At 40.7% G+C, this 13278-nt stretch overlaps 1 protein-coding gene across 1 annotated transcript; it reads right to left on the bottom strand.

The window, feature by feature from the left end:
• Positions 1–1393: 1393 nt before the first annotated feature.
• On the bottom strand, positions 1394–8185 carry LZIC (leucine zipper and CTNNBIP1 domain containing). The gene is made up of 6 exons (XM_047724620.1): positions 8077–8185; positions 6759–6894; positions 4750–4848; positions 2620–2715; positions 2361–2442; positions 1394–1806 (listed from the first exon to the last, which is right to left on the bottom strand). Exons 1-6 carry the CDS (start codon positions 8175–8177, stop codon positions 1748–1750), a joined length of 573 nt encoding a protein of 190 aa, XP_047580576.1. The 5' UTR covers positions 8178–8185; the 3' UTR covers positions 1394–1747.
• Between the last annotated feature and the right edge of the window lie 5093 nt (positions 8186–13278).

Below are 13278 nucleotides of genomic sequence, written 5' to 3'. Positions count from 1 at the left end.
AAGTGATAGAAGCCAGACACAAAAGGTCCCATACTGTAGGATGCCATTGCTACGAAATACCCAGAATAGGTAAACCCAGTGACAGAGTCAGAAAGCAGATTAGTGGTTGCTGGAGGGCTAGGATAAAGAGGAGGCCACGGGGTCTCCTTTGGGGTGGTGAAAATGTTTTGGAATGAGATGGTGATAGTTGCACAACATTGTGACTGTATTAAACACCCTGAATTGTACACTTTAAAATGATGACTTTTATGTTATGTGAGTGTCACCTTGATTGAAAAAAAAATTGTAGAATAGGGGTGCCTGGAAGGCTCAGTCAGCGGAGTGTGCGACTCTTGATCTCCAGACCATGAGTTCAAGCTCCACATTGGGTGTAGCAATTACTTAATAAAACAAACAAACAAAAAATGCCGAATAATGAAATGATGATTGACCATAATGTCCTAGATGAATAGCAGGTCATTTGCTTCTTTTTGGTTTGTCACAATTTCAATGAGTTTTTGACTGGCGTAAACCCATATATAAAAAGTTACCCATTAAAAGTTCCAAATAAGGCATTAATGAAGCTGAGGTCCCTAATTTGTCCAGTTGGCGGAGCACCTAGTAGAGTTTACAGTATACAAGAAGCTTTAAAAATGTTTTAAATTTGTATAAAGTGCAAAGAAAAAGAAAACTGAGAAATACATGAAAAAATATAAAGTGGCCAGAGGCTAGACTATAAGCTAACATACACGTGCACGGGGAGAGCTCCGTATTTGAGCATGCAGAGAAACATAAACTCAAGAGTATGCTTTTCCTCGTAACTTATTTCGTGTTTCTCCGCAAACTCAAGAGTAATAAGTAATAGTTGACAGTCGCCACCTCCTGGGTTTCAGCAAAGAGGTCGCACACATGGAGGGCCTCTAGCTGCCGCTCTCAATTGCTTCCCTGGTGAAACAACGGGTAGGAGGTTAAGTTACTCCAGAGACTCTCAACAGGGCTCCCACTGTTCCAAGCTCAAGACTCAGAGCTACAATGGGCCCCATTCATAAGGAGGCCTCACAGACTGGGGAAAGGTCCCTTAGTGACAACTTTCTGTTGGGACATTGAATTTTTCATAAACACAGACTTGCCCAAATATGTGTTAATTCGTTTTTAAAAACAGCACAAAATACAGAAATAAAACTCAATGGACACAAAGCTGAGAGTCAGAACACCCAAGTCTTATCACCAGCTCTGTCTTGGATGAGACTTGAAGCAAGTCAACTTGCTCTGAGCCTCAGCTTTCTCGTTTATAAAATGAAAAGGATTTCTAAGATCGCTTAGAACTCAAATTCTATGGACACACATGAGGTCGACTGATGTTGGTACACTCTTCACTCCAATAAGTGGGGATAAATTATGAGCAAAAATAATCCTTAGTTCACATCTTTTCATTTACTGTCAGCACTTAAAAACAAGGAAGCTTAATAAAAACAGGCAGAGAAACTGTTTTCTGTTCTCTCTAAAGAAACACACAAGACATAATGAATAAGGTCCAACGGGTCCCTCGTCCCAACAAGTCTGGGATGACTGAGGCGGGCGGCCCTACACAAAGCACAATGATGAAGGGTATAACCAGAAGCCACAAGTATGTTTTCCTGTCACCTTTTCTTAGGTTATCAGTGCATTTCAAGAATCTCTTGATTTCTTTGCAATGATTCAAAACCCCAAGAAGACAAATGCCATTTACAGCAAGAATGTGATCAGTGTCCCAAGCCTCCACACCATGTCATTTCTTTGTTTTTTCAACTTCGAAACTTGCCAATGCAAGAACTTTGTCTCCGGAGCCTAAGGAGAAAGACACGTGATAGACAAAAGGTTATTTCATGTGCATTTATAATTCTAGGTACCAAGGGGAAAATCTCTCCCATAGATACTGAAACAGGAAATGAAATTAGCTTGAATTATCAGAGCATTGCCTCAAAACCTTCCCAGTGAAATTAGCTTGTATTACCAGAGCATTGCCTCAGACCTTCCCAGTGCCGATTCCCAATTGCTTTCTCCTGCACAAACATCTGACATGCATGAGGTGATTTACTGCCTACAAATCCTCATTCTAGCTTTAAATGCAAAATGGAATATATAAAATTTGAGTTTACTTTACTTTTATATTTACTTTTAGTTGACAAGTATTTTTAAAATACTAGGTTATATTGATTTAATTATTTTTAAGTAAAAAGTATTAGGAAATAAACCCAATAAAAGGGATTTATAAAGAAAACACTTCTGGTTTTACTTTTACTTTTAACTCAAGAAAAGGCCATCCTGTTATCTCACCCATGGTATACAGTGACCTGGAGCAGTAACACACGCTCGGCGTGCACAACTACGAGGGTACTCACCAAGGTCTGTGGAGACTTTCTCAAACTGGCTGAGTATAGCACCTGCATTTGCTGACAGGAAGGCCTCATCGTCTGCAGTCAGCTAAACAAAACAAAACAAAACAAAACTAAGCCCATGGGAGTGGATTCAAATGTTAACAAGTGGTTCTAAGAAACACGGTTAGGAATGTCTCAGGACCACAAACTGGATCACAGATCAATAAGTTCTGTACCAGACACTTTATACCTTTTAATTTAATATTAAATTAAATACAGGTACCTTCTCTCCAAGTTTCCTGAGAGCTGTTAGTATCTCCACTTTCTGTTGTGTGTACAGGCCTCTGTCCAGCTTCCCTACCATGAGATCTCTGTCCATCTGAAACGGATGAATGCAAAGTACATGGTACTTAAATTAAAAACATTCTGCCCATAAAATCCAGCTTTTCAGATCTACTACTGCTTCTTTCTTTTTGTTGTTAAAGTAATCCCCCAACCCAATATGGGGCTCGGACGCACAACCCTGAGATCAAGAGTTGCATGCTCTTCTGACCAAGTCAGCCAGGTGCCCCCAGAATTACTACTACTACTTCTTCTTCTTCTTCTTCTTTTTTTTTTTTTTTTAAAGATTTTATTTATTTATTTGACAGAGAGAGAGCCCAAGTAGGCAGAGAGGCAGGCAGACAGAGAGGAAGGGAAGCAGGCTCACTGCTGAGCAGGGAGCCCAATGTGGGGCTCGATCCCAGGACCCTGGGATCATGACCTGAGCCGAAGGCAGAGGCTTTAACCCACTGAGCCACCCAGGCGCCCCTTTTTTTTTTTAAGTTTTAAAGATTTACTAATTTTAGGTGGGGAGGGAGCCCTGCATCTGGCTCCCTGCCCAGCAGGAAGCCTGTCCTCCCTCTCCCATTCCCCCTGTTCTTATTTCCCTCTCTTGCTGTCTCTGTCAAATAAATAAATAAAATACTCTTTATTTATTTATTTATAATATCGATATAAATGTAATATATATAAATATAAATATAAATAAAATATAAAATGTTATTTATTTATTTTAAATATTTTATTTCTTTGTTTGACAGAGAGAGATACAGCGAGAGAAGGAACACAAGCAGGGGAGAGGGAGAGGCAGGCTTTCTCTTAGTGGGGAGCCTGACATAGGTCTTCATCCCTGGTCCCTGGGATCATGACCTGAGCAGAAGGCAGACGCTCAATAACTGAGCCACCCAGGCGCCCCTAAAGTCTTTAAAAAAAAAAAAAAGCTTCCCAAGGTCACCTACCTTCACAGTAGAGCAGCAATACCAATCCTGCCAGTCTGACCTATGTTCGTGCTCTAACCACTATGCTACCGAATTACCAGTGGTTGCAAACAACTTGTTAATGACTTAATTATATTCAAGTCTATAAACAGACTTTCTCAAGTACCAGGTTTATAGAGATGTTTGAAATTCTTAGATAACAAAGGCCACGTACACAGAGAGCAATATTGCTAATGGATTCTTGCTGGAATTTCAATTCAGGGCTCCAAGTGCATGGTAAAACCTTGAAGGTGGGGTCCAGGTAGAAGCAGTTAGTAGCACTTTTAACTGTCATATGCTTTTTAAACCTCCATACTGGTTACCAATAATAATTGCTCTAAAGACTAATTCTGTCAGAAAACTATGCGCTGTGGCTCTAAAATCAACTGATCAGGGGCCCCTGCATGGCAAAGTCAGTTAAAGGCCTGACTCTTGGTTTCGGCTCAGGTCATGATCTCAGGCGTGTGAGATCAAGCCCTGCGTTGGGCTCCAAGCTCAGGGAGGAGTCTGCTAAGGTTTCTCTCTCCCTCTCCCCCTTCCCACATTCTCTCTCTCTAAAATAAATAAATAAATATTAAAAAAAAATCAGGGGCACCTGGGTGTCTCAGTCCATTAGGCATCTGCCTTTGGCTCAGGTCATGATCCCAGGGTCCTGGGATCGAACCCTGCATCAGGCTCCCTGCTCAGTGGGGAGTCTGCTTCTCCCTCTCTCTCCCCCTGCTTCTACTCTCTCTTTCAAATAAATAAATAAAATATTTAAAAAAAAATCAACCAATCAATTTTTTTCTAACAGACTATTTTTTTCAGAACAGTTTTAGATTCACAGTAAATTGTGTGAAAGGTACAAAGATTTCCCGTACACCCCTCACATCTGCTCAGGCATAGCCTCCCCATCATAAACATGCCCCACCAGAGTGGCTCATTTGTTACAACAGCTGAACCTATGCTGACACATCATAATCCCCCACTTCCATAGTGTACACATTAGAGTTTACTCATGGTGGTGTTACACATTCTCAACTGACTGATTTTTATATTTCAGAATAACATAATGAAATTCTGGAGCTGAGAAAACAAATACACCCAGCAATTAAATCAAATTGAAGAAACTTTACCTCTGCTAACCTTGTCCGAAGCTGACCTGGTTGTTTCTTTGCAAATAACCTGATGACCTCTGGGGTTTTAAAGGCCTGGCTGATAGCTGCCTGGATAGCCTAGAATACAGAAAGGTAAAAACTGAACAAAATAGTCCAATGAATTAAATATTACAATAATTGATTGGCAAGTCCTCAAGTATAAATAGGTCTTCCTTGTTCATCAAATATTGTTATAATTTTAGTTTCCACAAAAGCAAAAATGAACTAAAAAGCTGCACAGCAAAGGAAACAGTCAATAAAACCAAAAGGCAGCCTGCAGAATGGAAGAAGGTATTTGCAAACGATATATCCGATTAGGGTTAGGATCCAAAATCTACAAGGAACTTAACAAATTCAACACCCAAAAAAACATGCAACCCAGTTAAGAAATGGGCAGAAGACATGAACAGACACTATTTCAAAGAAGACACCTAGATGGCTGACAGACACATGAAAAGATGCTCACCATCACTCATCATCAGGGAAATACAAATCAAGACCATGATGATACCATCTCACACCTGTCAGAATGGCTAGATTTTTTTTTTTTTAAAGATTTTATTTATTTATCTGACAGAGAGAGATCACAAGCAGGCAGAGAGGCAGGCAGAGAGAGAGGAGGAAGCAGGCTCCCCGCCAAGCAGAGAGCCCGATGCGGGGCTCGATCCCAGGATCCTGAGATCATGACCTGAGCCAAAGGCAGCGGCTTAACCCACTGAGCCACCCAGGCGCCCCTAGATTTTTTTTTCTTTAAAGATTTTATTTATTTATTTAACAGAAAGCAAGAGAGAGCGAGAGAGGGAACACAAGCAGGGGGAATGGGAGAGGGAGAAGTAGGCTCTCTGCTTAGCAGGGAGCCTGACAAGGGGCTCAGTCCCAGGACCCCAGGATCATGACCTGAGCCGAAGGCAGAGGCAGAGAACTAATGACTGAACCACCCAGGAGCCCCAGAATGGCTAAAATTAACAACACAAGAAACAGCAGATGTTGGCAAGGATGTGGAGAAAGGGGAACTCTCTTGTACTGTGGGAATGCAAACTGGTGCAGCCACTTGAGAGAACAGTATGGAGGTTCCTCAAAATATTAAAAATAGAACTAGAATATGATCTGGCAATTGTACTACTAGGTACCCAAAGGACACAAAAATACAGATTTCAAGAGATACATGCACCCCGATGTTTATAGCAGCATTATTAGCAACAATAGCCAGACTACGGAGAGAGCCCAAATATCCAACAACTGATGAATGGAAAAAAGGGATGTGTGCGTGTGTGTGTGTGTGTGTGTGTATACACACACATATATGTATATATACACACACACATACATACACATATATATGTGTGTGTGTATGTGTGTGTATATATATATATATATATAACACAGAATATTACTCAGTCATCAAAAAGAATGAAATCTTAAAATTTGTAACAATGTGGATGGAGCTAGAGTGTATTATGCTAAATGAAATAAGTCAGTCAGAGAAAGACAAATACCACAGGATCTCACTCATATACGGAATTTAAGAAACAAAACAGAGGAACATATGGGAAGGGGGAAATAAGGAAAGAGGCAAACGAGGCAGAAGAGATTCCTAATGATAAATGGGAGGGAGGTGGGTGGCGGACGAGCTAGATGGGTGATGGGTATTAAGGAGGGCACATGTTGAGATGAACACTGGGTATTATACATAAGTGATGAATCACTGAATTCTGAATTCTACTCCAGAAACCAACATCACACTGTACGTTAACTAACTAAAATTTAAATTAAAAAAAAAATTAGTTTCCTTTTGCTATTTCTGTGCATGTCACTGGAGCCAAATATATAACAAATGAAGATCTGGAAGCTTATGCTGCTCTACCTGTACGCAGACACTCAGCACTCATCTAGAAGTTAAACCCCCAGAGTTTTTTTCTATTTTAAACATACTTACTAAAAAAGAGAGAAAACCACCTGTGTCACCAGTGTAAGTAAATTATGCTTACCAGCTGCATTCCACTTAGCTCATCGACCAGAGTCATATTTCCAGACATGATTTTCTTCAGGGAATCATTAAATTCACTTAGCTGCTCCAGAGTTTCCTTTTTGGTTTCTTCATACTCGTCTGTATCGAGTTCCTCTCTGAAGTGCAGTGAACATAACAGAGAAAAGCACAGAGTTCCAAGTGAAAAAAGCAATCTTAATATTTGTACCCCAAGACTTCAGCTACATATATTTACAAAAAATATGTTGTGGGGACAAGGCTAAAAGGAAATGACAAAATGCTAATAACAGATGGGTTCAGATGTTGGTAATATGGGCGTTTTCCTGCAATGTGGTTACTTTGATAATTAAACATTTTTCTTTTACCAAAACGAGGCACACTCAACAAACCACATAACAACTTCCTTTTAAGTCGTCTATGAATCAACGCGTAAGCCTGGGCAAGACATTTAACACAGCCAAGCCTCAGTTTCTTGATCTATAAGCCACAGACGATACAGTACCTACCTTATAGGGCTGCTATGAGCATTACATGAACTATAGGAAGTCCGTGACAAACAACAGGTACTTGACAAAATAGTGGGTACTTTTTTTTTTTTTTTTAAAGATTTTATTTATTTATTTGACAGACAGAGATCACAAGCAGGCAGAGAGGCAGGCAGAGAGAAAGGAGGAAGCAGGCTCCTTGCTGAGCAGAGAGCCCAATGCGGGGCTTGATCCCAGGACCCTGAGATCATGACCTGAGCCGAAGGCAGCAGCTTAACCCACTGAGCCACCCAGGCGCCCCGATAGTGGGTACTTTTATCCCCATCCTTAGTGGCAGGTAAAATTTTGTGCATCGTGAAATACAACAGCAATGTATTACCTGTCACCTGAGGAAGAGGCTATTTTTTTTTTTATTATGATCAGTTAGCCAAGAGGCTATTTTTATTCACTAAGTGAACAAGCCATTTATTAAACATTTACTACAAATGATGGCAGCTACCATTTCTTGAGCACCTATTCTGGGCCAAGCATCATTTTGGCCTCTTCATTTGAAATACCTCCAACCACCTCTCGAAGGTGTTGAAAAAGGCCATGAATAGTTTTGGTCCTTTGAACAGTTAAGGTTGAAAATACACTAGAAGGTCAAGTATATACCAGGCAGGACCACTTTAAATACTAAAGAGAGACAAGGTAGGTGCTGCTATTTCTACTTCAAAGCACTGTGAAGAACACGGCAGGGAAAACCAAAATCACACATGGGCCTGCACCCACCGCCGAGAATCTGGCTGAGAAAAAGCCACCGGACAGCAGAGCAGCGTTCGGTTAGACAATTACCTGCACTCCTCCAGATCTTGTAATTGCTGCATTAGTCTATCCAACTGTTCTTCTAGATTCTGCTTTAATTTGCTTGTCTCTGTCTTTCCTCTGGAAGCCATTTCGATCTCTAAGTAGAACAATAAGCCCACATATGGTGTGTATTTGGTTATTTGAAATGATTCAACATACTAGTACAATTTATTTATTTATTTATTTAAAAGATTTTATTTATTTATTTGACAGAGATCACAAGTAGGCAGAGAGGAAGGCAGAGAGAGAGAGAGAGAGGGAAGCAGGCTCCCCGCTGATCAGAGAGCCCGACGAGGGGCTCGATCTCAGGACCCTGAGATCATGACCTGAGCCGAAGGCAGAGGCTTTAACCCACTGAGCCACCCAGGCGCCCCATGCTAGTACAATTTAAAATGGGCTATACTCTTTCTGAGCTACAGGTGTGGGAAAGACAGTTGTGCAAAGAGAATTTCATTTTACATATAAAAGTTTAACTAATACACTAGTAACATCCCACAAAAATGCCCGGCAGGCTTCCTAACTGACTTGACAAGTTAAGCAGAAATCTTCACTAGTGGGGCACCTGGGTGGCTCAGCGGGTTAAGCAGCTGCCTTCAGCTCAGGTTATGATCCCAGGGTCCTGGCATTGAGCCCCTTATTGGGCTCCTTGCTCAGCTGGGAGTCTGCTTCTCTGCTTCTGCCTCTCCCTCTGCCTCAGCCTGCTGCTCCCCTGGCTCGTGTTCTTGTGCTCTCTCTCAAATAAATAAATAAACCTTAAAAAATAAATAAATCTTAAAAAAAAAAAAGGAAATCTTCACTATTGGTGTATCTTACTTTAAACAAATCTGATAACTGAAAACACAGTTTTATAAAGAAATAGATAAGGTGTGACTTTGTGTTACAAGAAGCTTTATTATAACAATCTTTTTTATTCTTACCTATTACTCTCCAGGACTCAGAACACTCCTAGCCTTACCGTGTTGGTCTCATGTGCATTTACCTTAGGGGCATTAACAAGTTTGATATGATTTCTTCTTTGGAAATCTGCCCAAGTTCTACTGGATTATCTTTCCCTTACTGATTTATAGGAGTACAAAGCCTTTGTAGTTACGTTGCAAATATTATCTCGTCTCTTAAATTTCACTGTTTTTGTCATGACAAATTATTATTATTATTATTTTAAGATTTTATTTATTTATTTATTTGATAGACAGAGATCACAAGTAGGCAGAGAGGCAGGCAGAGAGAGAGGAGGAAGCAGGCTTCCTGCCGAGCAGAGAGCCCGATGCAGGGCTCGATCCCAGGACCCTGGGATCATGACCTGAGCCGAACGAAGGCAGAGGCTTTAACCCACTGAGCCACCCAGGCGCCCCGACAAATTATTATTTTTAAAAATATTTTATTTATTTGCAAAAGAGAATAAGAAAGCACAGGCAGAGGGAGGAGAAGCAGGCTCCCCACTGAGCAGAGAGCCCGATGCAGGGCTCCTCCCAGGACCCTGGGATCACAACCTGAGCTGAAGTCAGACACTTAACCTACTGAGCCACCTAGATGCCCCACAATAAATTATTTTAGTGGCCAAATCTATCTTCTCCTTTAAGGCTTCTTAGTTTTATGTCCCATGAAGGCAGCCCTAACCATCTCAAGATTTAAAAATATATATATATACTGTACCTAAGAGTTACATAAATTTTTCTTTTTTTACATTCAGCTCTTTAAGCCACTTGCAACTTTTGTTAATGCTGTAAAATAGGAGTCTAACTTTTATTTTCTTTCAAATGGGGAGCCAGTTACCCCAACACCGTTTACTAGTCAGTACTTATACCACTTTCATTGGTTGGTTGCTTGTTTTAAGCAAGCTCCACATCCAGCATGGGGCCTGACGCAGGGCTTGAACAAACGACCACGGTATCGAGACCTGAGCTGAGATTAAAGTTGGATGTTTCACCAACTGAGCCAACATGGTGCCCCTACGCTACTTTTTATATAGACTCAATAGAAACAGAGTCAAGTCGGTTTCACTGACGATGTTCTGGTCCTAAGACAATACCTTGCTATTGTAACTGTTAGCAGTCGAGCTGGTGTACATTGGTAACTGATAAGAAGTTGCCTTTATTACTGCAGAATTTTCCCTCCAATAACTCTTGGCTATTCCTATGCATTTTCTCTTCTGGATGAACTAAAGATTCAACTTGTGAAGTCCCCTTAAAAATGCAACAGAAATTTTGATAAGGATTACGTTAAAATTAAAAACTAATACGAAAAGATCTATATTCTTGTAATTTGAATCTTCCTATTAAGCAATATATCATTCCATTTATCTCAGCTTTCTTTCATGATCATTAATTTAAAAAGTATTGTTTTATTCCAAAGGTCTTGAATATTGGCTATTCTTTTTGTTTTGTTTTAGCATTTTATTTTTTAAATTTTATTTTTTCGGTGTTCCAAGATTCATTGCTTATGCACCACAACCAGTGCTCCAGGCAATATGTGCCCTCCTTAATACCCACCACCAGGCTCATCCAAACCCCCACCCCCCTCCCCAAATATTGGCTATTCTAAGACATTTTGTATTTTTTAGTTAATACTCAGAAAACACTTTTTGCTATTAAAATTTCTGATTATTGTGGGTCACCCCGCTAGCTCGGTTGGTGGAGCATGTGACTCCTGATCTCGGGGTTGTGAGTTCCAGCCCCACATTGGGCGTAAAGTTTACTTAAAAACAAAGATTTCTAATTATTGCTAGTGTAGAGGAAAGTTACTGCTTTCGGTGTGTTGATAATGTACACATTTACCTTAACATTCATAGCATTTAAGTTTTTCCATTTATAAAAATTAAACTTACATTCCTTTCAGGAAACACATTTTGCTTAATATTAGATATAAACATTCATTAAAACCTAAATCCTGGGGCGCCTGCTGGCTCAGTCAGTGGAGCGTACAACTCTTGATCTTAGGATCACGAGTTCCAGCTCCAGGTTGGGTGTAGAGATTACTTAAATAAAAATTGTAAAAAACAAACAAACAAAAAACCCTAAATCCTTGGGTAGCTTATTAAAGCATTTAACATTTTCCTATTATTATCATTTATTCCTATGATTATTCCTATTATTATCTTATTATCATCATTAGCAGATGATCTGGTATGTGAACTTCAATGACGGGGATTCCTTACATTACACTCAAAATAGAATATAATCAATGAAAATCTATTCTTACTACTTTATCTTTTAAAATTGGCTTATTGGGGCGCCTGGGTAACTCAGGTGTTAAGCGGCTGCCTTCAGCTCAGGTCATAATCCCAGGGTTCTGGGATCGAGCCCCACATTGGGCTCCCTGCTCAGTGGGAAGCCGTCTTCTCCCTCTCCCACTCCCACTGCTTGTGCTCCCTCTCTTGCTGTGTCTCGTTCTGTCAAATAAATAAAAATCTTTTTTTTTTAATTTATTTATTTGACAGACAGAGATCACAAGTAGGCAGAGAGGCAAGCAGAGAGAGAGGAAGGGAAGCAGGCTCCCTGCTGAGCAGAGAGCCCGATGCGGGGCTCGATCCCAGGACCCCGGGATCATGACCCGAGCCGAAGGCAGAGGCTCAACCCACTGAGCCACCCAGGTGCCCCAATAAATAAAAATCTTAAAAAAATAAAAATAAAATATGGGGCGCCTGGGTGGCTCAGTGGGTTAAGCCGCTGCCTTCGGCTCAGGTCATGATCTCGGGGTCCTGGGATCGAGCCCCGCATCGGGCTCTCTGCTCAGCAGGGAACCTGCTTCCTCCTCTCTCTCTGCCTGCCTCTCTGCCTGCTTGTGATCTCTCTCTGTCAAATAAATGAATAAAAAAAAATAAATAAATAAGATAAAATAAAATTGGTTTATCTACAATGATTAAAGATATGTAAATATAAATGAGCTACATTATAGCCAGAAATGTAATTTCACGTATAATAGGTTAGCCAGAAGTGTAATTTATTGCACATAATTTATTATAGCTATGCTTCATATATAATTCTTCCTGGGAAACATACAATTAAACTTTATATCAGAGTTGTTGAATTTTCCAGTAAAAGTAAAGCCAAACCTATTTTTCAGGCTCAATTTCCTACAGTCTAACCACACTGAAGTACTTGCTGTCTCAATTTTAGTGTATATGCTGCCGAAGCAAGCACTACTTGCTGTTTCAAAACGTGCCACACATTTTTACCTTCTCTTTTGAGCCATTTTTTTTCTGCCTATCAAGCCAAGGTAATTCATTCTTCAAGGTCTAGCTCAAGGTTCAGCTTCCTTTCTTGGTTCCTTCCCAATCACTAAATTGTTATTTTTGAGTAGGGGGGTTACTTTTTATTTTTTATTTTTATTTTTTAAAGATTTTATTTATTTGACAGAGAGAGATCACAAGTAGACAGAGAGGCAGGCAGAGGGAGAGAGAGAGAGAGAGGGAAGCAGGCTCCCTGCTGAGCAGAGAGCCCGATGCGGGACTCGATCCCAGGACCCTGAGATCATGACCTGAGCCGAAGGCAGCGGCTTAACCCACTGAGCCACCCAGGCGCCCAACTTTTTATTTTTTTTTATAGATTTTATTTATTGAGTTAGAGGGATCGCAGGAGCTGGGGGGCAGGGAAAGGGAGAAGTAGGCTCCCCGCTGAGCAGTGAGCCACACAGGGCTTGATCCCAGGACCCCAGGATCATGACCTGAGCCAAAGAAGATGCTTAACTGACTGAGCCACCCAGATGCCCCCACTTCTTCTATATACATGAGCATCCAGCATAATGCTGGACAGACAGAAAGTACTGGAAAAATAAGTGGTATATGAATAATGAGAGCCGACTGCTTCTTCCACGACATTTCACATCTTATTCTCCATTCAGCACTTATTTCCGCCTTAACTTATATGTGATTTCATTACAGCACATTGTTTACTGGTCTGTCTTTCTCTCCAGTCTATAAACTCTGGCAGAGGAGTCTGATGTCTCCTTTTAGCATACTCAGCCCTAAAAGGAGAATAGATACTCAGTAACCGGATACAGCGTATAAAGGCACCAGATATCTTAAGGAGATGAAACTACTTTACATAAATTTCAGAGAAGATGGGGGCCCTCTGCAAGCCTTAACCTGGTGCCGCCCGTTATTTGAAATTTATCCCAGAAAGATTAACTCGCTGGCACCACCTAGTTTCCGACAAAGGCGGTGCAGCTTTCCCAGAAACTGCCGAAACAGCC

This window comes from Lutra lutra, chromosome 4 (assembly GCF_902655055.1).
Source record: "Lutra lutra chromosome 4, mLutLut1.2, whole genome shotgun sequence".
NCBI lineage: Eukaryota > Metazoa > Chordata > Mammalia > Carnivora > Mustelidae > Lutra > Lutra lutra.
This window is presented reverse-complemented; position numbering and strand designations above follow the sequence as displayed.